This window comes from Canis lupus, chromosome 4 (genome assembly GCF_003254725.2).
Source record: "Canis lupus dingo isolate Sandy chromosome 4, ASM325472v2, whole genome shotgun sequence".
In the NCBI taxonomy this organism is placed as follows: domain Eukaryota; kingdom Metazoa; phylum Chordata; class Mammalia; order Carnivora; family Canidae; genus Canis; species Canis lupus.
The window spans coordinates 73989626-74013351 of NC_064246.1; the positions used below are offsets into that span (position 1 = coordinate 73989626).

The following is a 23726-nucleotide window of genomic DNA, read 5'->3' on the forward strand; positions in this document are numbered from 1 at the left end:
AGACATTTTAAACTGGTGGCACTGATGTGTCACATGGACAGTATTTTGCGCCCTGCTCAGGTGTGGCAAGCAGCAGGGACTTACTCCAGCTTGCCTAATGAAGCTCCCCACAGGCTGGCTAGTAATCGTGAACTCAGCTGCCAAACCCCTCTCGAAGCCCAGACCTGGGCATGATGTAAAATCCTTGTAAACAGAGATTAAAGATGTAATGTCGACCACAAGCTGTTCAGTTTCCAGATCTGACAGGCAATTACCTGCAGGCACCCAAGGGACGCTGCGAGCCTCAGAAAAGACAGAGAAAGAAGAAAAGGCAAGGCAGTGGGAAGACAAAGAAGAAAATAGAAAAGTAGTGAGAGAGGGGATGGAAAGAGGAAAAAAGCCCAAGAAGTAGAAAAGGAAAGGCTGGGAAGGCGGGTCTCTGTCCCCTTTCTCAGGCACCACATCAGAGTCCCACCGCCTGTAACAAAACTTAGGCCTGCGTGACACGTGTACACTTCCAAAGGCTCTTCATCTCTGTTATCCCTCATCCACCCCAAACAGCTTGGTGAGACCTCATGGAAGTAATATTATTTTTATTTGACAGATTAAAAATCCGAGACATCCATTAAAAGGGGACTTGCAGAGTCTGGAAGCAACTGACCGTTTTATGGGCTAACCCTAGTCCACAGAAATGATAAACGAGGATAGCTTCTTTTCATCTCACCACCCTCCCTTCAACATTCTGGTTCATACATAGTCAAACTATGGGACATATATGTGTTTTTAAAATTCTGTGTTCCCGCTTCCTCTACAAAATTTCTTTTTTGGCTTATACTCCTAATAAGTTTGTTTAGCCATAAGAATATTTCACTTCAGGGATGCCTGGGTAGATCAGTGGTTGAGCGTCTGCCTTTGGCTCAGGCCCTGATCCTGGGACCCTGGGATCGAGTCCTGCATCAGGCTCCCGGGAGGGAGCCTGCTTCTCCCTCAGCCTGTGTCTCTGCCTCTGTGTCTCTCATGAATAAATAAAATCATAAAAAAAAATCTCACTTCAAACAACTCAGGGAGACGTTGTGGAGAAATGATTATTTACTGGGAAAAATGAGCATGATAATATCAGAAGAACTCGGATCCCAGAGAAGTCCGTTGTTCTCCAGAGGTGACCTTCCAAACACTACAACTTTTTGAGAACAATCAGAATTAAAAATAAACTTTGGGAAAAAAATGTAATTGAACTTTTATTAATGGGTAATAGGGCAAAGGTATGTGTGGTATAGGCAACACGGCTCTTGTCATGAAATATGGTTATGGCACTAGAAGGAAAGAGTCTGTCCTTGGCTTCCTGTGTGTATCCTGCATCTCTGAGTCCAGTTACCTATAAGCCATTGACAACCAGACATTTCAGTGAAACGAAATGAGTGAAAACTCAGGCTCAAATTCAAAGCTGGGAAGTGAAACCTGTCCTGGAACACAGTTCAAAGTCCTATATTCCAGGCCTTTATGTTAAGGTCTTGGCTTTTGCTAAGTGTACCGGCTGGCATGCTACTATAGTAACCAAAAGAACACTAGTACTAGAACCTTCTAGAAGCTCCTCTGCCTATAAAATTAGACTGCTCATATGCTGCAACATATTATATTTTTTAAAAAATGGCACTTAGGAAGATTTCTGGTCCCATCTGCTCTTCCAGAACTTTGCCTTCTGCATCAAGAGGCAGAGTCTAGGACACCTGGGTGGCTCAGCGGTTGAGCATCTGCCTTTGGCTCAGGGCATGATCCCGGGGTCGAGGGATCGAGTCTCTCTCTCTCTCTCTCTCTCTCTGTGTCTCTCTCATGAATAAATAAATAAAGTCTTATAAAAAAACAAAAAAAAACAAAAACGAGGCAGAGCCTATTTCTCCTCCCCTTGAATCTGGACAGGACTTTGTGACAGTTTCAACCAATAGAATGTGGGAGAAATAACACCATGTAACTCCCAGGGTTAGGTCACAAAGGGTGACATGGTTTCTGTCTGGTTCTCTCTCAGGATGTTCTCTTGGAACCCAGCTACTACACTGTGAGGAAGCCCAGGCCACGTGAAGGGATACTAATGTTCTGGCCAAAAGCCTCAGCTTAAGGTCTCAGATGAGAAGGAGCATCAACTGCCAGGCAAAGAGTGAGTGAGCCGCCAGTGATGCTCACCCATGTAACCCCATCCAGAGAAACTGTGAGTGTAATAAATATTTGTGTCATGCCACTAAAATCGGTTGCCACTCATTACAACAGACCAAATAACTGGAATGTACAACACAGCTCAAAGTTAATACCCAGAGGCAGAAAAAAATTATGTGATTTTAGCCACTTCTGGCCTTGGATCTGTCCTGGGAATAGGGAAGCATAGGCAGGAGGGGAAACAAACACTCAAGGGCCATCCTCCCTGTATCAGGTAGCCCGTGAGGCACCAGAAAACTTCAAAACTTCAATTCTTCCAAAAACCTGTGAGGTTTAAGTGTGATGTCCATTTAAAGATGGGGAAGCAGGGACATAGGAAGTTTTAGTAACTTATCCAGGAATCACAGGGAAAGTGGTAGAGCTGGAAGTCTAAACCTGTCATCATCTGTCTGACTCAAACCTTTCTACTCTCCTGGTAGAGCTCCACCTGGGGGCTTTAGCCCTAGTATGAGGGGGAGAGAGGGATTTTGTTCAACTGGGTGAGGAGAGAGACAAATCCCATTAATCCATGAGCTCTAGTCAGTGTGTGTAATATGCCCCCTGCCACACACAATTTTCAAGTACAGTAAATTCCAGAATTACAATTCAAATGCATCTCACATATTACTGATCTTGGTTTTGATTATGATCTTGATTATACATCTTCTCAACCAACAGATAATAAAATAGTTGCTAGAAGTTAAAGGTTCATGAACTGTCTGTCTATATATATTAGAAGAGGGTTTTCACGCCTAAAAGTGTTGGGAACCACCAACTACATAGTGTGTGATCACCATTCATGCCTGGTAAAGTGGATAACTGTGTTACCACAGGAAAACAGTTGTGAAGGACCAACTGAAGGACCAACATTCCATCTGTGTTTATTTAATAAAGGTGGTTACCAAGGGATCACTCCTAAATAGTAGGCTTTGGAAGGAGAGGTCCCCTCAGCCATAACTCATTAATTTGCTAATTGCTCTTCCCGGTGAGAATGGGCCAGCATTCATCTTTAGCTAATGGTGATGTGTGCGCCTTTCCACTTTGCACCCATGGCAGCAAGTGACAGGAATGGCGGGCAGAGAAGAATGAGCCTTTCTCTGTCTGCTCCCTGCCCTGCTTCTGTCCTTCAGGATATCCTACTAGGCCAGCATTCACTTCCTGCAGTGTTGGAAGGAGGTGGTGATGGGAACAACGTCATTAGCCATCAGGAATGTAGAGCCAGTTCACTGCCCTCCCTGAGAAACGGGAGCCAGCTCTGTTCAGATCTGTGCTGAAGAGGCAAGAATCCTGGTACTTAAGGTTCCTAGAAAAACCTCCTTCAACAAAAGATGCACAACTCTCCCAGAGTCCTCTGCTCTCACATTCGCAGGCAGCCTAGTAAAATGCACCAGGCCACTCATGGCCTGACTCAAGGGGCATGCCTGGGTTAAGGGGGGCTGGGGTGGAGGGGGAATAAGCTCCCTTCCCAGGGCTGCTCCTCAGTGGCACTTACCAGAGTTCACACCCTTAAGAAAACCTGGCTGGGGGGGATCCTTGGGTGGCTCAGCAGTTTAGCGCCTGCCTTCAGCCCAGGGCGTGCTCCTGGAGTCCCGGGATCAGGTCCCACATCAGGCTCCTTGTATGGAGCCTGCTTCTCCCTCTGCCTGTATCTCTGCCTCTCTCTGTGTGTGTCTCTCATGAATAAATAAATAAAATCTTTAAAAAAAAAAAAAAAAAAAAAAAGAAAACCTGGCTGGGGATGCAAGTCCTACCCCTAGGCTCCTCTCCTGACACCACCGAGCTCTGAAATCACTGCATTCCATAAGGACTTTTTTTTTTTTCTCCTCCAAATGGGGGAGTAAAAGGAGGGGGATTAAAATATCTACTGAAGTTGGTTTGTGGCAAAACAATGAAGAAATCCCAACTCATAAAACAACATTAAAATTGCACCTAGATTTTTTAAGTCTCTGTGCCAATATACTAAAACCCATGATTTCTACTTGCAAGGTTGTTCGGCTCTGGGTAAATGGGGAAAGAAAAAAATAAGAAATGTGCTTTTAAAGCTCTTAAATCTTCTTAATTTTAGGCACGTACACAATAAAGATACTCTTTTGGGTAACTCTAAAATATATAGTCTAAAAAATGACCCACCAAGTAACCCCTGTTTAATTCATAAGTGAAGGAAATGTCTTTCATCTTATTAAGTGCACGAGTGGAATCCATTACACAACCACACAATAAATGTACAACTTTAAGAGTCACACATTGGCCACAGCCAGTCAGAGAACAATTTTCCCGACCCTGGAGAGGAAGCATTGCACCAATTACAAGAAATATGTGGTTGGGCACAGGAGAAGGAGGAAGCTCCCCCTCTTGTTCCCTAGAACTTTACCAACCTCTCAGCCATGGAGAAAGGCTGAAGAGAGCAACTCTCATGGATGACATCTGGTCCAACTGGGCTTTCTCTCTTTCCTTTTAAAGAAAAGGGGCCCAGAAAAGAGGAGGAAGTGGAAGGGTACAAAAAGTGGGCGAGTAGATATTATAAGAAATTAACCCCAAATTTATAATTAGCTGTCCACAGGAGAAAGACTGCTGACCATTCTCAGTCTTCCCTGAATGGCAGCAGAAATGCTAACCCAAGGAGGTACAAGGGGGTGGCCCCAGTGGAACCAGTAATGGCCAAGGAGTCCCTGCCTCACCTGGGTTATCGTCCAAATTCCCACTTCTCTCAAAAGATGGGGGCATGTGAATCCACCCATGCTTATCCTTTAATACCTATGCCTTTCTAGGGTGCCTGGGTGGCTCACTGGGTTATGCATCTGACTCTTGATTCCAGCTCAGGTCACGATCTCAGGGTCAGGAGTCTGGGTTGCACTGAGCACAGAGCCCACAGGCAATTCTCCATGTCCCTCCCCCTTCTCCCCTACCCGTGGGGCACTGATGCAGTCGCTCAAAAGCAAAACAAAACACAAAACAAACACACTATGCCTTTCCTGGAATACAGAATAGCTGCTTATTTGTCTCATCCTTTGCCACAAACAACTCCAGATGTATGTTATCAGGCCTTTCCAAGGTCAGAGTTCTTTATGGATTTCAAATTCCTAGAGGACAGGAAATACGGTTGTTTTTCTTGTACTGAACTGCAACTATCCAAATGCTGCATATAAATACATAAATTTCTACCAGGAAGTCCCTTTAAATTAAAAAAAAAAAGTCCTCATTTCCTTTACAGTGTCTGGCCTCATAAGAATTCTGGGGAGATTGATAAAAAAGATCCTAATTTATTAACTGAGGTAATAAACTCACCCATTTAGTCACTGATTCAACAAAGATTTATTGAGCACCTCTTATGTGCCAGGCTGGGGATTCGGGCAGTGAACTAGCCAAAGTCTAGGTCCTCAAAGGGCTGCTGCTCTAGGGGAAGAAACAGGTCATAAACACATAGATGTATCACAAATAAACAAATATTATGTCAACGGTAATATGCGTTTAATAAGTTAAAGTGAGGATAAGAAGTGACAATTTTATACGGGGAAGTGGGAGCATCAAGGAAGACGTCACTAAGGTCTGAGGCAAGGGAGCCCTGAAGATGTCTGGAAACAGCATTCCGGGCTGGAAACAGCACGGAAATGCAAATGAGTGTGTTCACCTGCCAAACACACCACAGGGGGGACTGGAGGGGGGGCGGGGCGGGGGGTGCTTGTGGACCTGGGAGGGGAAGCCACTGAAGGACTCTGGACACCGTAGTGACCAAAAGGATCACTTAAGCCACTGGGAGCAAGAGGAGAAGCAGAGAGGCTCGATCCTGGTAAGACAGGGGCATTGCCTGGCCCAGGTGCTAAGAGGACAACGAGGGACAGTTTGTGGACCTATTCCGAAGATAAAACTCCTAGGCTTTGATGATGGGACAGACCTTAGGCAGTGGACACAGACAGGCCTGGCGTTGAATCCCAACTCCGCCACCTTGGGGGAAAGCATCAACTTCCCTGGGTCTTAGTCTTCTGTAAAATGGAGACAATACCACTGTCACCCCACAGGTTTAAACGTGCTATAGAGAAGCACCTCTTGCAATATCTAGATACTACTTTTTTGGGGATAAAAAAAAATCCTCTTTTATTTCTGACTAACTCAAATAACCCCCGACCCCTATGACACAACCTTCTCGCAGGGACATGTCAGGAGAGTCTTCGGGGTCCTAAGGTCCCCTTCTCTGATTTACTCTTCCTTTGATGGCCAGAGCTGACTTTCGTTACATGTTTATCCTTCCAGCCCAGCAGTTGTTTTCAGGGTTGGGTTATTTCACTTCTAATCTTAATAGAATCAGCAACCGCCGTCCATGCCCCTTATCAGAGAGTTGGACAGAAGCGGTAAGGGAAAACCAGAATCCTGGGGCTAAGAATTTCTGACAATGCCAGGAAGGTATTTGGAATAGTATTTCTCACTGCATATTCAAGATTTCTGCTCTTGTACTCAACAAGAGGGCTAATTATCATCATATATTACTAGGTCTTAAAGCTGGGAGTTCTTGCCTCCTTTCCTGTCCAATAATTATAGTTAGGCTGATATTTCTAACTTATGTCTACATATGAGCAAGATCATATGACCTTGAGTCTAGCAAGAAGTGAAACCACTCAGCCCTGAAAACTCAAAGAGTAAATCACTCTCTCTTCTTGGCTGGAATGCCCAGTAGACAGTACATATACTTAATGGTATTCTCTCCACTTCCCCATCCCAATGATCCCAATGCCACATTTACATTGTTTCCTCCCTAAAAATCTGAAATTATTTTGCCAATCTCTTCTGTGTAATGTGACTTAACAGTAGCTCTAAAGTACATTGGGTGGAGGAATAGAAACCATTAAGTAGAGGCTTAAAATGACATTAATGGATGCTTTAAAATGATAGAGAAATCTGATAATAGAGCCTTTAGAGTAGAAACTTAGAAATCTAGTTGAAGAATTCAAACACAGTTTTAATAGAATTATAACTCATTACTCAAAAAGAAAAGAAAACTCAAATAGAGCAAAATAGATCAGAAGAGTAGGATCATCTCAGGAAATTACACCAAGAGAAAACATCTAAACTTTCCCATTAAACAGACCCTTGATGAAAAAAAGAAGTCAAGCCTGAGGGTGTTCCTTTTTTAAAGTTTTATGTTTGGGAAGTGCCTTGGTGGCTCAGTTGGTTTCAGCTCAGTTCATGATCTCAGGGTCGTGGGATCGAGCCCTGCATCAGGCTTCAAACTAAACATGGGAGTCTGCTTGTACCTCTCCCTCTGCTGTGCCCCCCCCCCATTCACATTTGTGCTCTCTCATATAAATAAAGTCTTAAAAAAAAAGTTTTATTTAAACACCGGTATTAGAAAATACTTCTTTGCAGTGTCTTTGTGTATGATATTTTCAGAAAACAATGCATTCACATAAGCCCTCTGCTCTTATGAATAGAAATAGAACAGCCAGAGTTCACAATGCACCAAAATACACCCATCATGTCCTTTATCCTCATGATGACCCAAAAGGCAGACACAGAGATGTGAAGTCACAAAGTCAACTTTACTGCAGTACTTGTGGCCAAAACCCATTAGCTCCAATTGCTATTCTCACTGCCCCTTCCTTAAGGCATGAACCACAGGTCAAACCCGATCCTGCCACCCCTTACTTACCAAAAGAATCAACTTTTCCCCCTCTTGCCTCTTATTACCATTTGCCTCTATTTAATAGAATGGAATTATCCATTATCTTTTCACTCTTTCCCACATGGATGTCCAAAGGGTTTCCAAGTCTACTTCGAACACGCCTCTTTAATCTACCTGGGTCTTTCTGTCCACATGTGGCCTTCTTTTCCCTTAGTCGTTTATCCCTTCTCACCTAAATAACCACCTGCTAACCCATTCTCCCAGGGGCCAGACCTACTACCCATCCCTCCTCACCTACACTACCCACATTAAATTTTCTAAAGGCAAGAGCCCAGACACATTACTTAAAAGCCTTTTATGACTTCCTAAAAAACTAAATACAATCCCTTCATTCCAGGACTCCCGGAGCTAGATGCCCCCAAGTCATTTTCTCCCCCAGTTGTCCCACAAGACCACCTCCCTACAGACAGACTGGACCACAGGGGACACATCTTGTGCGTTCCACCTCCACACCCCTTTGGGAAGGCTAGAGTTGATTCTGTCACGAATGACCTCAGTCCTGCCTCTCTGGGAATTCTCCCCATCTGGCAAGATCCTTCCATTAGTGAGTCTGTCCTTCACCTTCCCAACCCCTCCATGTCACCCTTCTCATGTATGGATCCAGGACCTTGCATCCAAGGTACTAAATATGTATTCTTACAAGATTTATGTGATCTCCCCCAATAAAGCTGCATTTCTCCAGGTTCTGTTCCTCAAGGTACATACTCCATGGTTTTACAGTAAAAAATACTATCATGCCACCCACCCACCCACCCACACCTTTCCCTCCACATACAACCTTCCCTTCTTAATCACAATATACACTAACACCTCAAAGGGGACTGAATCATCCTATAATAAACCTAAACCTTTTCTAAACTTTAAACAAGGAAACTTTTCTTGCTTATAAATCTGTTAATATCCAGCAGGCCCGCTTGGAGAAATCAACCTAAAGCAGCTGAAGCAACATCCTATGCATAACTAAGTGCCCAGTAAATAACATATGTAAGATATTTTATAGTTTATATCTTACAGTATACTTTTGACACATTATTACAACTGAGCTCCCTTAATACACAGACTCCTAAGTAGGAAAATATAAAGAATGGAAAATCTCACTGTCTTGCTTTCCTCCAATCCCCTCTACTTCTCACTCAACATTCCTTCATTCATGCATGAAATCAGGTGAAAACTCCTCTTTTTCAGTTAGTGTGAGACACTAGGCATACAAGGTGACTCAATGTATTCTTCCCACAAAGGGACTTGTTCCACCCTCTTGGAACTGAAAGGGTCCTTAACTGTCCTCACTGGGGGAAGGAAGGTGGGTTTTAGGGTCAGGAAATCTATCTTGAAGACACAGAGAAATTAGGTCACTTGAATAATGAGTTTAGCTTTAAGGAAACTCAAAGTTCCAAACAGAGCTATATCAATAAGGATTAGGTCTGACCTCATATGAAAGAAAACCTCAAATGACAGTGGCTTAAACAAGACAAGTATAAACTGAGTATAAATGTACAAACAGAGTCTGAGAAGAGCCCAGAGCTGACATGATAGGCCCAAGGACTCCTGAGATTAAGGCTCCTTCTATCTGTTCCATCAACCTAATACAAGGTTTCCATCTTTAAGATCACCTCAGGGCCCAAGATGGCAGCTGGAATGCTAACCATCAAGTACTCATCCCAAAGAGAAGAAGAAAAAGATGATGGAATAGGCACAAAAAAAAAAAAAAAAAAAAAATGTGTAGCTTTCAGCAGTGTGGTAAGATCCCTTTCTGGAGCCATTCTCCAGTCCTCCATGTCATTCTCATTGACCAGGACCCAGTGACATAGCCAAAACCAGTTCAAAGAAGTTTGAGAAATATGGTCTTTTAGCTGAGCATGGCTGCATCCCCATTTTTTTAAATGGAATTCTATTACTAAGAACGAACAGGAGAAAAGATATCGGATAGTCTACTAGAAATCTCTGCCATAAGGGAAAAGATGTTCAATCCTACTACCTTCAAACGCTAATCAGAAGTCATTTAGCCCCGTGTTTCTCAAGCCCACTCACTGATAAGAATCACTCACAGGGGATGGGTGGTGAAGGGGTGGGAGAGGAGATCCTCATTGAAATATGGATTCCCAGGCTCCACCCAGACCTACTGAACCAGAATCTCCAGGGAGAGGATTTGGGGATCTCTGTTTTTAGCAAGCACTCTAGGTGATTTTTATCATCAAGCAGGTATGGGAAACAATGAAATCTAATCTTCCAGCCAATTTGGCAGTCTCAGCAAATTCCTGAGCCTTGGGGCCTTGGAGACAGTCCGTCCATCCTTGAGCAGCAAGAGACACGGAAGTTCTTTCTCATACTGAGGCAATTTCTATCAGAGGGCCTACCCCATGGGAAGAGACCAAGGGTGCCTCACCATAAAGGAATTACAAAAGCAATCAAGAATCAAGCAACCAAGTGCTTTAACGAGCCAGTGCTGTCACATGAATAAATTTGCTCATGTAAAATCAGTCCATTTCCTTACAAAAGCTTTAGGATGACTGTTTTCTAATTTTTTCACCTTATTTTACCAACTAGGACAGGAGTTTGAGAAATGTTAGTGTCTCTCAGGCTCCTTAGACATACCGTACCCCATGGTACATCAGGGAGCATTCCAACAGGGCTGCCTGAGGTTGGCTGAAGGCCTTTAGCCTGTGGGTAGAAGGGTTTCTCTCTGAGGATTAAAGTTTAAAGCTATAGATGAAAGGTACAGTGTCCTTGGTAACATTTAGAAGTCAACTGTGTTGTACTATTTTGCTGTCCATTGCGATGTCTTTCCTCCAAACAAAGGTACTGAGGACATGTTAGTTATTGGATTCCAACCATCCTACCAGCTCTGAAACCCAGGGGGATCTAAGGACAAATGTGATGGATCAACTCTAGGACTGTAAGGGATTTTGATTTCATTTTTTTTCTCACCCAGGCTAATGCTGAGAAAATCGGTGGTTGGGGGAGGGCTTAATTATATCAGAAACTTGCTTATATCTGGCATGACCTTTCCATGGGAGATTCCAAACTTATTTTTTGATGTTTATGAGTGAAGAATTAAACCCTCAGGAGGTCATGAATTAAAGATGAAACATATTAAAGGGAGATTCTTTTTCACCAACTGGCGTTATATTTTGAATTATGTTCTCCAAAAAAGATAAGAAGTCCTAACCTCCAAGACCTCAGAAAGTGATCTTATATGGAAGTAGGGTCTTTGCAGGGGAAGTTAAAACAAGGTCAGTAGGGTAGGTGTTATTCTAATGACTGGTATCCTTAAAAGGAAAATCTGGACAAAGACAGGCACAGGTAGATGGAGGACTGGAGTGAGGCATCTACACAACAGACTGCTGCTCACTACCAGAAGCCAGGAGAACTTGAGGAAAACAGGTTTCAGAGGGAACACAGCCCTGCCCACACCTTGATTTCAGACTTCTAGCCTCCAGAAGTTGGTTAGTGGGGATGCCTTTCCTTGTCAAGGTCAAATTTGATATCTCTGGTTTAAGACTGAAGATATTTGCCTACACAACTCTGCATGCAGAACAACAGAACTGCAAATGCAAGACCACTTGAAAATAATTTTAGCACAGGCTTTAAATTTGCATTTACTTTCTCCAAGATGGTCTGAAACCCAGGGTCCTCCACTTATTATCAATGGGGCGGTTGGTATTCTGATGTCTCTCAGATCAGGAGTATCTACAATACTGCTTCCTTACTACATGACTGCTTGTTATCCTAGATTGGTGGTTCTAAACACCTTCCACTCAGGACAGTCTTCAAAGGAGCCTTAAAAATACTCAGACCTTGGATTCAGTTGGTTTGGGGCTGGGTGGGATGAAGAGCAGTAACAGGGTTTCGTTTTGTTTTTTTAACTCCCCAGGTAATTTTAACACGCAAAGGGACTCAAGAACAACTGCCCAAGACTATATTGGTAAAAGTCTTTTTTTTGTTCTGTTTTTTTGTTTTTTAGCAAACAATAGAGAGGAGGGCTAACCCTCTAACTCAGAAATACTAGGGAAACTCATCGTCTGTGAAACTGACATTAAGTAGCCATTGACTTTGAAAGCTGACTTTAGAAATCAAATTTCTATATGACTAATTGTTCCATCACTATTTGATGGGGAATGTTTTAACTAAATGACTCCACACAGGCCCTCAGGCATCTAGTTTTATCTGTGGCATAACAGTCATTTATATTCAATCTTACCCCTCCATAGTTTTAACAGAATGTAAAATCTTGTTTAAAAAAAAAAAAACAAACACAAAAACAGCTACTGATATTTTCACTATCGCAACTTGGTGAAAAATCCAAACAGCTGCACCCAAAGATACCCACTACCAATGAATAGGTTCTAAATAAATTTCAGACAAGTTTTTCTGTTTTGGTAAAAAGGGCAAGATAATTACTTGATGTTCAACAGCTGACATGATTATATGGTCAGAACTCTGCAGACTTCTTAAAAACACTGGAATTTCTTTCTTAGCCATTTCATCACTTTAAATATGGTTCTAAAGAATATATTAAATTACATCTTTGGGACACCTGGGTGGTTCAGCGGTTGAGCGTCTGCCTTCTGCTCAGGGTGTGATCCCAGGTCTTGGGGTCAAGTCCCACATCAGGTTCCCTGCAGGGAGCCTGTTTCTCCCCCTACCTATGTCTCTGCCTCTCTTCTGTGTCTCTCATGAATAAATAAATCAAGTCTTTAAAAAATAAAAAATAATAAATTATATCTTCAATTATATGTAGGTAAAACTCAGAAGGCAGCTTTTTTTATGCCACCTAATTTCGTGACAAGCTAACTTTTCCTTTCTCCACTTCAGAAACCAAACAAATTTGTCAATACAGTAGACAAAAAAGACATCAAGGGCCTTTTGCTTCCTTCCTTTCTCTTTCTCTCTTCCTGCCTCTACCTCAATCTCTCTTCTCTTGACATTTGTTCAAAGCTCTGATTTTCCCCTTGGACAGAAGGTCAGAGACAGGGATTTCCTGTCTACTACAGCTCTGCTTTGGGCTTAAGGAAATGTAAAAAAAAGACCTGCACATTTCAAAGAAGGTCATTAGAACCTCTATATACAATAGGATCACGTTCTTTCCTCCCTGTTTGTCCTTCATCAGTAGAGATTACAAGAAATGTCATGGGCAAGAGGAAGGCTACACTTTGACTAGGTACCAAGGGAGCCTTGAACAGACTCCAATTAAGAAGTGTATTCTTTTTTCCAGATGCCCGTGGGACTTTGCACAACTCCAGTAAAAATAAATGTACTGCTTTCGGACTCCATTACAGAAGCAATTACCAGTGGACACAGAGACAGATGGGAGCAGAGGGGGTTAGAAAGAGACCTGGACAGGAAATACAGAACTTTAAAGCTTAATGAGACTTTGGAGAGCATCTTATTTTACCCATGTGGAAACCCAGGGAAGGACACTGATTTGCAGGAGCCTCACACATGTCTTGGCAGAGCGAAGATCAGTAAACGTGGCCACAGAACCGCCTGCCAAGTCTTGACGCCATCCGGAAGAAATCATAAGACGTTGAGCCAGCCTCTTTGCCTCTCTGGCCTCATGTTTTACGTATTTATCATGTCTTAATACGCTGTAATGGATGGGGGGCGGTGAAAGCTGGAGGTCCTGATTGAGTTACTGCCTCTTGTTAAAAAGATGAGAAGTTTTCCTGGAGTGAAAAGAGGATAGTTCTCACGAAATGCAATCCACAGCACAGAGTTCAAGGTCAAAGAACCACATGTGGCAGATCCAGAGGGACACAAGCATTAACCTCTGCGCCTGTAAGATGGCATAGATAACCTGGCCTTTCAAGCTGAGAAAAACACTCCTGATGTAAAAGGAGCCAGCGAGAGTACACGACACGGATCAGGAGTAAAGAGCTTAACAGTACTCTGTGATATAGCATCATGGACAATAGGCCCAACACCAACGCAACGATATTCTGAAATGAAAAATTCCTTCCGTGAATCTAGAACTCCATGCCTCAAGTATCATCTTTAAAATGTCAACATAGTGTCTAAATACCAGCTTCAAATCCATTACTCAGCCAGAGATATTTCGAGTAACGGCCCATCAAATATGGGCAAAGTCCTATAAAGGCAGAAAAAAAAATCCTTAAGTGACATTGTATTTATGTTTACTTTATCAGGAATCTCATTGTGTCCAGTTTAATGAGTAACTTTTAATATGGGAAGATATATACATTCCATGGGTCCCATAAAACCAAGGCTGCTGAAGTGGGCGATTTAACATTTCAAGGAAAAGTATGAATTATGTGAAGGTCAAGTCCCGTTTTTAAGTATATTAGGAGGCATAACAAAAATAAGGAAGTGGTTATAAATCTGAGTTCCAAGAATGGTAACTCCCTTGTATGGACAGAGAAAAACAGTGGAACAGAACAATGACATTCCTTTGCTGCAAGAACACTTAAGCAGAAAAAAAACACACAAGGGCCAGAATCACAACATTAAAAAAATGCATGTCATTGAGATGCTCCATATTGAAATGAGTGTTGTTCAACCAGCAGCTACAGTTCAAACTCCCCTTAAGTTCAGATGGCCAATGGTAGGATATCACTTATTTAAATACAGAGGTTGTTTGCACACATCGCAAGAAACAAAGGAAAGTGGCTATATGGACTGGTGCACAGGGCAGGCTCTACACGGGCTGGTCAGCTCCAAGGATGAAGACAAGGACCCAGCAGTGCTGAGGCAAAGCGATAACTTAGATGACCAGTCTCAGTTCACTTCCAGCCTTACAGGTGTGAGTCAATTTTCTGTTTTCTTGTCAGGGTCTAATACAGTGCTCTCCAACAGAAACAGAATGTTAGCCACATTTTATATTTTTTGATAGCCACATTTTTAAAAATTAAAACAGATGAAATTAGCCACCTTTGATAGAACCCAGTAAAACCAAAGTATTATGATTTCAGCATGAAATCAATGTGAAAGCTATTAACGGAATAGTTTACATTCTTCTTTTTCATGCCACGCCATCAAAATCTTGCACATTCATAGGAAGTACATCTCAATTCCATTGCTACATTTTTATCAGAAATACTTGACATGCATTTACAGTTCATGAAATTTACACTCAAACCAAATTCACATACTCCAGTTGTGCCAATCATAATTAAGTTTTCCAATATCAAAGAAAACCCACAAGTTTTCCAATATCTGAATGGAGTACTCTAAAATTTAAATTTATTAAAATAAATAATATTGGGAGCTCCTGGGTGGCTCAGTACATTAAGTGTCTGCCTTCCACTCAGGTCATGATCCCGGGGTCCTGGGATCCAGCCCCGCATGGGGCTCCTTTGCTCAGTGAGGAGCCTGGTTCTCCCTCTGCCTGCCGCTCCCCTTGCTTATGCTCTCTGTCAAATAAATAAATACAATCTTTAAAATAAATAAAATTTAAAATTTGCTTTGTTAGGCAAGCTACATTTCAAGTGGTTAACAGACACATGTGTAGGTAGCACAAGTGTGTGTGTAGCACAAGTGGGTAGCACAAGTGTGTGTGTCCCACCGTCAGAGGAGTCATTTGTTTCCAACTTCCCACGAAAGAGAAGTCAGGCAGTCAAACAAACTCAGTCCATAGGAAGATAAACATAATTTCCTCATGATCTCTAGCTTACGAAATATAGAAAAGAAAGAAATGTTATCTCTTTAAAAATTAGATAGAGGAAATCTGTAACTGAGGACAGAAAGTATTTGGGAATTGGAAGGGAGTATCTTGTGCATCTTTATCCTATTTATTCTTCACAGTGCCCTAGGAGGGAGGTATTTTTCTAAAATTCCCATTTTTACTAAATAGGAAACAGTGGGGCACACAGAATTTGAGCTTAACTAATGAATGAAACAAACTCTTAGGAGACACTTTCTGGATTTTGTTCACAAAACCCAGCCCAGCCGTCAAGTAATTCTGGATGCTGCAGGAGGTCAGAAGACAGACAAAGCACATCGCTGTGAGTATGCACCTACACACTCTCTGTTTTTATTGAAAGTGTCATAATCTATAAATCCTTCATTTGAAGTGGTCATACAATGTTCTCTCATAGGACAAAGAACCTAGAGATGGATCCTAGTGATAAGCAGTTACAAAAGCTTTCCAGGCGACTGTCCTGTATAGGGAGGTTAATAAGTACAGAGCCAGATTAGACCTAATCTCCAGTTGGCACCAGAATCACCCCACAAGGGCTAGGGAGGGCTTGGCTGGGCCCTACTCCTATTTTTTTTTTTTAAGATTTTATTTATTTATTCATGAGAGACAGTGAGAGAGAGAGAGAGAGAGAGAGAGAGAGAGAGACAGGTAGAAGGAGAAGCAGGTTCCATGCAGGGAGCCCGATGTGGGACTCGATCCCCGGTCTCCAGGATCACACCTGGGCTGAAGGTAGTGCCAAACCACTGAGCCACCTGGGCTGCCCCTGGGCCCTACTCCTAGAATAACTAGGTAGGTAGATCCAGGGTAAACCTAAGAATGTGCATTTCTAACAAGGTCCACAGGATCGCTGATGGTCTCAGCATCACACTCGGAGAATGACAGAACTATAGGAAAGATCCAGGTACTTAAATGAAAAGAACCACCACAAAGTCTCTTAAGAACCTTCTTGGGTTAGGGCAATTTACTAGGCTTATGACTAGATGCTAGGGGCCTACAGAGTCACTGCTGGGATGTGAGATGTGCTGGATGCCACAGGCAGTAGCCTCCTCTTACTTTCAGCTCAGAAGATGCAAAAACGTAGAGCTAGAGCCTTTTTACCCAAGCTACTGATACTGAAACCCCCTCACGTGTATGGGTTCTTCCAAGGCCTTGAAATATGCTTACACACTTACACACACACAACCTCTTGGCACTTTTTTTAAAACAAGGACTGTCATAGATTTTTATATAAACTGCAGGCTCCCCAAAACTTGCATCTGCCCTTGGAGATCTCTTATCCCTGTTCATATCCTTCAGATTTCTTTTTCTAAGGAGAGAAAAACATTAAAATTTTTAAACATCACAGATAGGTTTAGCACTTGCTTTTATCCTTTAATAAGAACATATGAAACTGCTTTTGTAGATTTCTGCAACTTTTTAATGGCTTTGTATTATGTACTCTAAAAATACACTCACCCAGTTGTTTTATTATAATACATAAGTGATTTCCAGTTTTTATAGATGTAAAAGCATTGCCCTGGTGAATATCCTCAAAGCTAAATATTTTTGCCCTTCTCTATTTCCTCAATATCCCTCTAAGTAGAAGTGTTGATACGTACCATATGCATTTGTTTTTCCTTTGTTGTAATTATGTCATATAATTTTGTAACTCAAATCTCTCTCCACTTAATTTATCATATGCACTTTCCCAGTCGCTACATAATTTAAGCTTAACACTTTTAAAGACTCTAGGACATTCCTCTTCATTGATGTAAAGTAATGTATTTGCCTACTCCTGCAAAATATGGGTTACTCTCCATTTTTTCCTTAATATAAATAACACTACCAAAATACTTCCAACTCAACATTTTAGAAGACTTCCTTCACATAGTTTCCCTTCAGCAGGCCAAAAATTGTAACAAGAACTAACCAATGGTATCGTTTACAAAACACAGGTTTGTGGTAGAAAAGTGAAATGTGTAAGCAGAGTTCACAATGGGCCTGAAAGAACCAGAAACTCAAAGATAAGGAACAGTCACTACATTCTACTTGGGGTCAAAATAGGAGACCTGTGTCTGTCTCGAGGGCTTACTTAACCCTTTCTGAAGAATTCTTTCAAAGCTAGGAGTAAGCCTGCCCAGAATCTTTTTTGACAAATGTTAGCAAAGTGACTCCAAAATTGAGTCACTGGCCCATAAAATTGAATAATAACCCCAGCATCTTTTAAATGAAGTCGAAATAGCTGCCCCATCATAACCAGGGCCCAAGCACTGTTTTATTTCTAGTAACAAGTAGCCCTGTTCTCAAGAATACTCGAGCTCTCTAGTGACCAAAGAGACACAGATGCCAGTCAGGAAATTGGGTTTAAATTGGGGTAATTTCTGCCTATGGAACACAGGCTAGCTAATTAGCCTGCGCCCAAGCTGGTCTCGTTAGTGTAGCTCTCAAAGCACTGGAGCTAATGAGCTCCGGCTACAAAATCATTTCATAGTTTAGGTACCAAACAGGTACACGAATGCGTCGTATAGAGCAAGCCAGGTCCTCCGATGATCCTCGTTAACATCACATAATACAGCCAAAGTAGTGGAGAGGACATTCAGACCATACTAGAGGGAACCCATCCAGAAAAATCCTCCTGCTCTTTTGTTTCTGGTCCATGATGTGCAGAGAGTAGTAAATACTGAGCTAAGTGGGGCCAGAGGCAAGAGCAGTGACGATGAACTGTATCTTATTTTCATGTTGCTCTTAATCATTCATTCGACACAGTGCCTGGTTACCTAGAACCGGGTCACATGCTGCAGACCAAGCAGGGACCATGATCTCATCCTAGCATGACCCTGACTGCCACCTGCCACTCAGATCCACAGGTTCACCGTGGGCGAAGGGCAGAGGTGGCTTTACACTCGAGAAGGCAGGAATCTACAGCACCAGGCTCCCACTCCGGTGGGACTTAACTCCCTGAGTGCTTGCTCACCAGAGCTTACAAAACCACCCCCCCTTCCCACTATCGGCAGAGCACCGCCCAGGCCCCAACACCCGTCCCAGTGCCCAAGCCACCACTCGGGACAACTGTGCCCCAGACCTTCCCAAGCACTACCAACCTGGTCTGAGTCATGTCCTTTGCTATTTTCCCACCAGAAAACAGTACAAACATCCCTTAAGTCTCAGAGTCCAATTTGCATTTGAGATCCTCCCCTCCCCGCCCCTCCCCCTCCACCAGAACAGGTCTAACCACTTCGCTTTCCACGTTCTCCACCCAGCTCTTATCTCTGGCACTGAAGGCTTTCGAACTAATCCCGTGCATCTGGCTAGCTGGCTTCACTGGGACGTGTTTTGGTCAAAGTTTACCCATGATTATCGCCTGTCAGTTGCCACTGGAAAATTGTAAAGGAGAATCTGAAATGCAACCACAGGCCTTCACTTGGCTGCCTGGAATCGTGGTTTGGCTTTCATCTCTGGCAGCCACACCTGCACACAGCAGGGGCAGCAACCTGAGACACAGGTGCAGGTGTGGCTCCTGCAGGCTGGCATCCATCCCCCCTCCTCCCCACCAATGCACGTCCCGGCTCCTACTTTCCCCTCTGTGATGTGGACAGAGGTGTTAGGAACTGAATCACCGGCACCCCTCACAACTGTTTGGAAGCAGGGTCCTGGCAGACATCAGTAGTTAGGGGGAAGTCATTCTGGAGGAAGGTGGGCCCCTAACCCAACAGGACTGCTGTCCTTACAAAGGGCGGACATGCGGACAGAGAGACCCACACAGGGAGCACTCCACGGGATGCTGAAGACACAGGCAAGCCAAGGAACACCAGCAAGCAACCAGGGGCGTGCACAGGGGCCCGGAATAGATTCTCCTGCGTGCCTCCCACCTTGAGCTCAGCTGTCCATCCCCCAGAACTGTGCAAACAATGCATCTTGATTGCTTAAAACACTCCAGCCGTACAACTTTGGTAACACAGGGCTAGCAAGCTCGCGCAGCACGTTACAACATCACGGTTGTCTCTTCTCTAAAATGAGGATAAGCATGGTTGTTCTCTAATAAAGAGGAATAAATCACAAGCGGTTAAGTTGCTTAGATAATGCCTGACATGGAAGTGGATTTTAATGTTAAGTAAGCAGTTCCCATTTTTTCTAAATCAAGTAGGTTTTTGTGTGTGTGAAGTTTCCTACCATCTCTTTTCACCAAACAGAATCGTGAAATGCAAGTACAGCACTAAGCCCACACCAGATCTCTCAGGAGATGCGGGGCACTCGTATCTGGCTGGCAGGCCCAGAACAGGGTGTGGCGCTGGCGCAAGAGCAGGAACCCAGATTTCCTCCCTGCTCCTCACAGACACCTACACAAAGCACCACATCCCGCCCCACCCCCGCAGCACCCCCACCCCAGCCTTGGCCCCAGCCCTGACCCTCTTCTCCAGTTGGTCTCTCAAAACCCCCACCGTCCTTCCACCCAAAAATGCAATCTTCCCCCAAAATGCAACCTTCTTTAGCCTCAGCCTTCAGTTTCACACCTGCCCATCCCGCCCCACCCCGACTATCAGCTTTCAGGGCCATCCATCCCTCCTGTCATCTGAGTATCAGATGACTTTATTTCCCATTCTTTTCTTTCTTTTTAAGATTCTATTTATTCATGAAAGACACACAGAGAGAGGCAGAGACACAGGCAGAGGCAGAAGCAGGCTTCCTGCGGGGAACCTGATGCAGGACTTGATCCCAGGACCCTGGGATCATGACCTGAGCCAAAGGCAGATGCTCAACCACTGAGCCACCCAGGGGACCCTATTTCCCATTCTTCATCCACGTTCATCCCTTTCTTCAGTTAGCACCCCATCCCCACCAGACTGCTTTCCTCTGGTAATCCTACCGTAATCAAGAAGCCCAACCCCAAATTCACCTCCTCTATGAGACTCCTGTGGCATTTACCACCTGCACTCCTGACACCGCAGTGAACAACACAAGCCTCACACAGCTGTATCTGTTTCACACATGAGTCCTAGCAGCTTCTGGAGAGTCAACTTCTGAGACTATTCATCACATACTACAGAACACCTACTGATACCAGGCACTGGGTATGCTGTTATCAGCAATCATTTATTGGGAATTTACTACGTGCCAGATTTTATCTTAACCCTCATGATGATGCTAAGGGAGGTGCTGGCATCACCCTGGTTTACAGATAAAGCCAAAGATCAGAGAAATTACATAACTTGCCCAATATCACACAGGCAGTAAGAAACACAACTGGGACAAAACAGAAAATAGGATTGAGAAACAACATGACAGGTCAGCTATAACCAGACACACAGAACATGGATTAGGACATTGTCCATTTGGAAGGATGTCAATAGTTATTACACAGATATATAGCACTGTGTATATCTGTGTACACACATACACACACACATCCAAATGGACAATGACAATGCCTTAATCCATATTATTTGGGATCTGGTTCTATAGATATATAAAATATATATATATATCCATATAGATCTGGATCTCTGAAGGCAGAGCTATCCAATACTTTAATGAATTAGAGGCATGTCTACCAAGTTTGTAGATTATGTGATTATAAGAATGTGTGATTTATGTGAAGAATGTGTGAACTCAGTGTGGTTATAAGGATCAGAATTTAAAATGATGCAAAAACTGGAGCAACAGATTTACCAAACAAAATAAAATTTAACTGGGATAAATATAGTGCCCTGAACTTGGGTTCAAATATCCAAGAGAACAAGCACACGAAGAGAAAGAAATGGCTTTGCAAGCAAAAGTAGAAAAGAATAAAAAGAAAAAAGAAAAAAGAAAAAAAAAAGATAGGAATCAAGAAGGGAATGTGGCTGCAGAAAAAAATATGATCTTAGGTCATATCAAGAAAGTTCTATGTCTGCAAAATAGAAATGCCACTATTTTGAGTTCTTGTGGAACAAATCTCAAGTTCTGCTCAGAATTCTAAGCCCCACAGTTTGAGATTCAAAGTGGCATATATGGTGAGAGGAAATTAATCAGTACAAGAATCCTCAGATTTTCAGTTTCATAAACTGCATGTTCACTGAATACAGACATTCAGTGTAACCTAAATTTAGGTTTATAATGTGTAATTATAGGCTGACATCATCCCAAACTTTCCTATGAAGGTGTGGATCAGGTCTTGACAGTTCCCATCCATGTAAGTAATCCCAAAATGATGGTTATAAAATAGTATACTTGATCAGGCCTCTGTTAATCCCCTATCTTATCAAGGCTGGTCACCCAACATATTAATAGACTCAAAAGAAAAAAATCTGATTGATAAACTAATGTCATTAGCTGGTACCACTCATGGCAGTTTTCTTTTCTACATGGAAAAGGCATTTGATTTCCCTGAAACGGCATGTTGCAATAGTCTTGCACCAACAGGACAATGGGGGAATTGGTCAGTGGCAACCACTAGTCCTTTCTGGGGTGAGAATAATCAAAACTCAGAACGTTTGGCACACTTCTATCATTCAACTCCCAAACAAGGTTCACCATGGAAATCACCTGCAGCTAAGTATCTTAGTTTTCTGGGGCTACCACCAAAAGGTACCCCAAACAGGATGGCTTCAATGACAGTTTATTGTCTTCTGTTCTGGAGGCTGGAGGGCAAGGTGTCAGCAGGGTTGGCTCCTTCTGAGGGCTGTAAAGGTCAATCTGTTCATGCCTCACTTCAGGTGGTTTGCTGGCAATCTCTGGCATTCCTTGCCTTTTCAATGCATCTTCCACATCTCTGCCTTCACAGTCATATGCACCCTCCCTAGGTCCTTCAGTTTTCCCTCTGTGTCCAAATTTTTGCTTTTGATAAGGACGCCAGTCATACTGGATTATAGCCTACCCCAATTACCTCATTTTTTAAATAATTTGATTACCTCTCTGAAGATCCTATTTCCAAATAAGGTCACTCTCTGAGATACTGGAGGTTAGGACTTCAGTGTTTTTTTTTGTTTTGTTTTGTTTTGTTTTTTGTTTTGTTTTTTTTTGGTGAGAGGGGAGGTAGAAGGCAGGCAACTCAACCATAGCACTGAGTTCATTTTCTTCAGTGTCCATTCCCCTCATCTCTCTGGATTTAGCTGGTTTTGTAGCTGCCAACTAGATGACATGTCCCCTGCCTCCCTTGCAGCTAGGTAGGGGCATGTGACTATGCCCTAGTCAGTTCCACATGAAGGCAATGATTTGTGCACCTTTAGGGTCACAGCCTTTAAAAAGGAAAATGCTTGTGCTCCATTCTCACTCTATTTAAGTCTTACAAAGCCAGAAAAATATGCAACATGAGCAACACCCTAGACCAGCACTATCCAAAAAAATTATAACACAAGACTTTAAAGTTTCCAGGAGCCATATTTAGAAAATAAAAAGGAACAGATGAAATGGATTTTAATATATTTAATCCAATATGCCCAGAATATTGGCACATTAGTTGTATAATTATGGAAAAATAATTATTAAGGAAGGAGCTATTTTACATTCTTTCTCTGGTACTAAGCCTTTGAAGTCTGGTGTGTATTTTACATGCGCAGAATAGCTCAATTTGGACTAGCCACATCTCAAATGGTTAAGAGCCACATGTGGCAAATGGCTACTGTAATGCACAGCGTAGCTCTGGAGGGTAGCAAAAGGACATCGTCAAAAGACCTGGGTCCTTAGATGAGTCTATGGAGAGCTATCCTGCTGGCCCTGGAGTACTTGTAACTTTAACTTAAGAAAACAATCTCTAGCTCATTTGATTTCAGAGTATTTTGCTATAACAGCTTATCCCACATCATAATAAATGTCCACTGGACCTCACAGAAAGACCGTGGAGCTTCTCAGTTATGAAACAACCCGCCAAAGAATGGACAGCTCCATGAATTCACATGGACTCCTATGAAAGACCCACCAAAAAAGTAGCCCCAGTTCCAAAAGTCACCATAGCAACATCCTCAGCATTTGGGAAATACATCTCAGAATAAACCCATCCAAGGAGAACATGTGGTTCTTCAGACATTTTCTTGTTCAAGTCCCACATTATAAATCCTTTCATCTCCCAGCCTATAAGACAGCCCAGGGGAAAAAGCTGGAGGGAGAGACCATCAGATCATTTGGCCTCCCAAGAAAATAAAAAAGAAGCCCTTTCAGACAGTACTTTCCAAAAAGTTAAAATAGTTTTCATTAATGGAATAAAAACTACCCTAATAATTGGACAATCAAGCTGATCACAACATGCTGACTTTCCTTGTTTAAGAGGAGGTAGGGACT

At 42.8% G+C, this 23726-nt stretch overlaps 2 protein-coding genes across 25 annotated transcripts in view; one reads left to right on the forward strand and one right to left on the reverse strand.

Moving 5' to 3' along the window:
• RAI14 (retinoic acid induced 14) overlaps positions 1–23726 on the reverse strand; it is a 138174-nt gene that overhangs the window by 84430 nt on the left and 30018 nt on the right. The window contains exon 2 of one of the 17 annotated variants that reach the window (XM_049109386.1): positions 6059–6146. The exons of the other annotated variants lie outside the window; for them this stretch is intronic. Coding sequence (XP_048965343.1) covers positions 6059–6123 — 65 coding nt within the window. The 5' untranslated portion in view covers positions 6124–6146. The remainder of the gene's footprint in view (positions 1–6058; positions 6147–23726) is intronic. 17 annotated transcript variants of the gene reach the window in all.
• LOC112652840 (uncharacterized) lies at positions 1798–19532 on the forward strand. 8 transcript variants are annotated; one of them, XM_035715137.2, is made up of 6 exons: positions 1798–2131; positions 11712–11762; positions 13053–14597; positions 15704–15798; positions 16329–16395; positions 18734–19532. In XM_035715137.2, the coding sequence occupies exons 3-6, from the start codon at positions 14190–14192 to the stop codon at positions 19058–19060; spliced, it is 897 nt and encodes a 298-aa protein (XP_035571030.1). In that variant the 5' UTR covers positions 1798–2131; positions 11712–11762; positions 13053–14189; the 3' UTR covers positions 19061–19532. The 8 variants fall into 8 exon arrangements, 6 of the variants coding, with proteins under 6 accessions (XP_035571030.1, XP_025292243.1, XP_025292242.1 ...); XM_025436457.3 differs by having other exon boundaries at positions 1800–2182; XM_025436458.3 differs by lacking the exon at positions 11712–11762 and having other exon boundaries at positions 1799–2131.

Coding starts and splice junctions, on each gene's coding strand:
- LOC112652840 (XM_035715137.2), top strand. CDS start 14,190: ATGGTAACTCCCTTGTATGGACAGAGAAAAACAGTGGAACAGAACAAT. Junction 15,799..16,328: donor GACAGACAAAGCACATCGCT/GTGAGTATGCAC, acceptor ATTTCTAACAAG/GTCCACAGGATCGCTGATGG. Junction 16,396..18,733: donor GAACTATAGGAAAGATCCAG/GTACTTAAATGA, acceptor TTCTCCACCCAG/CTCTTATCTCTGGCACTGAA.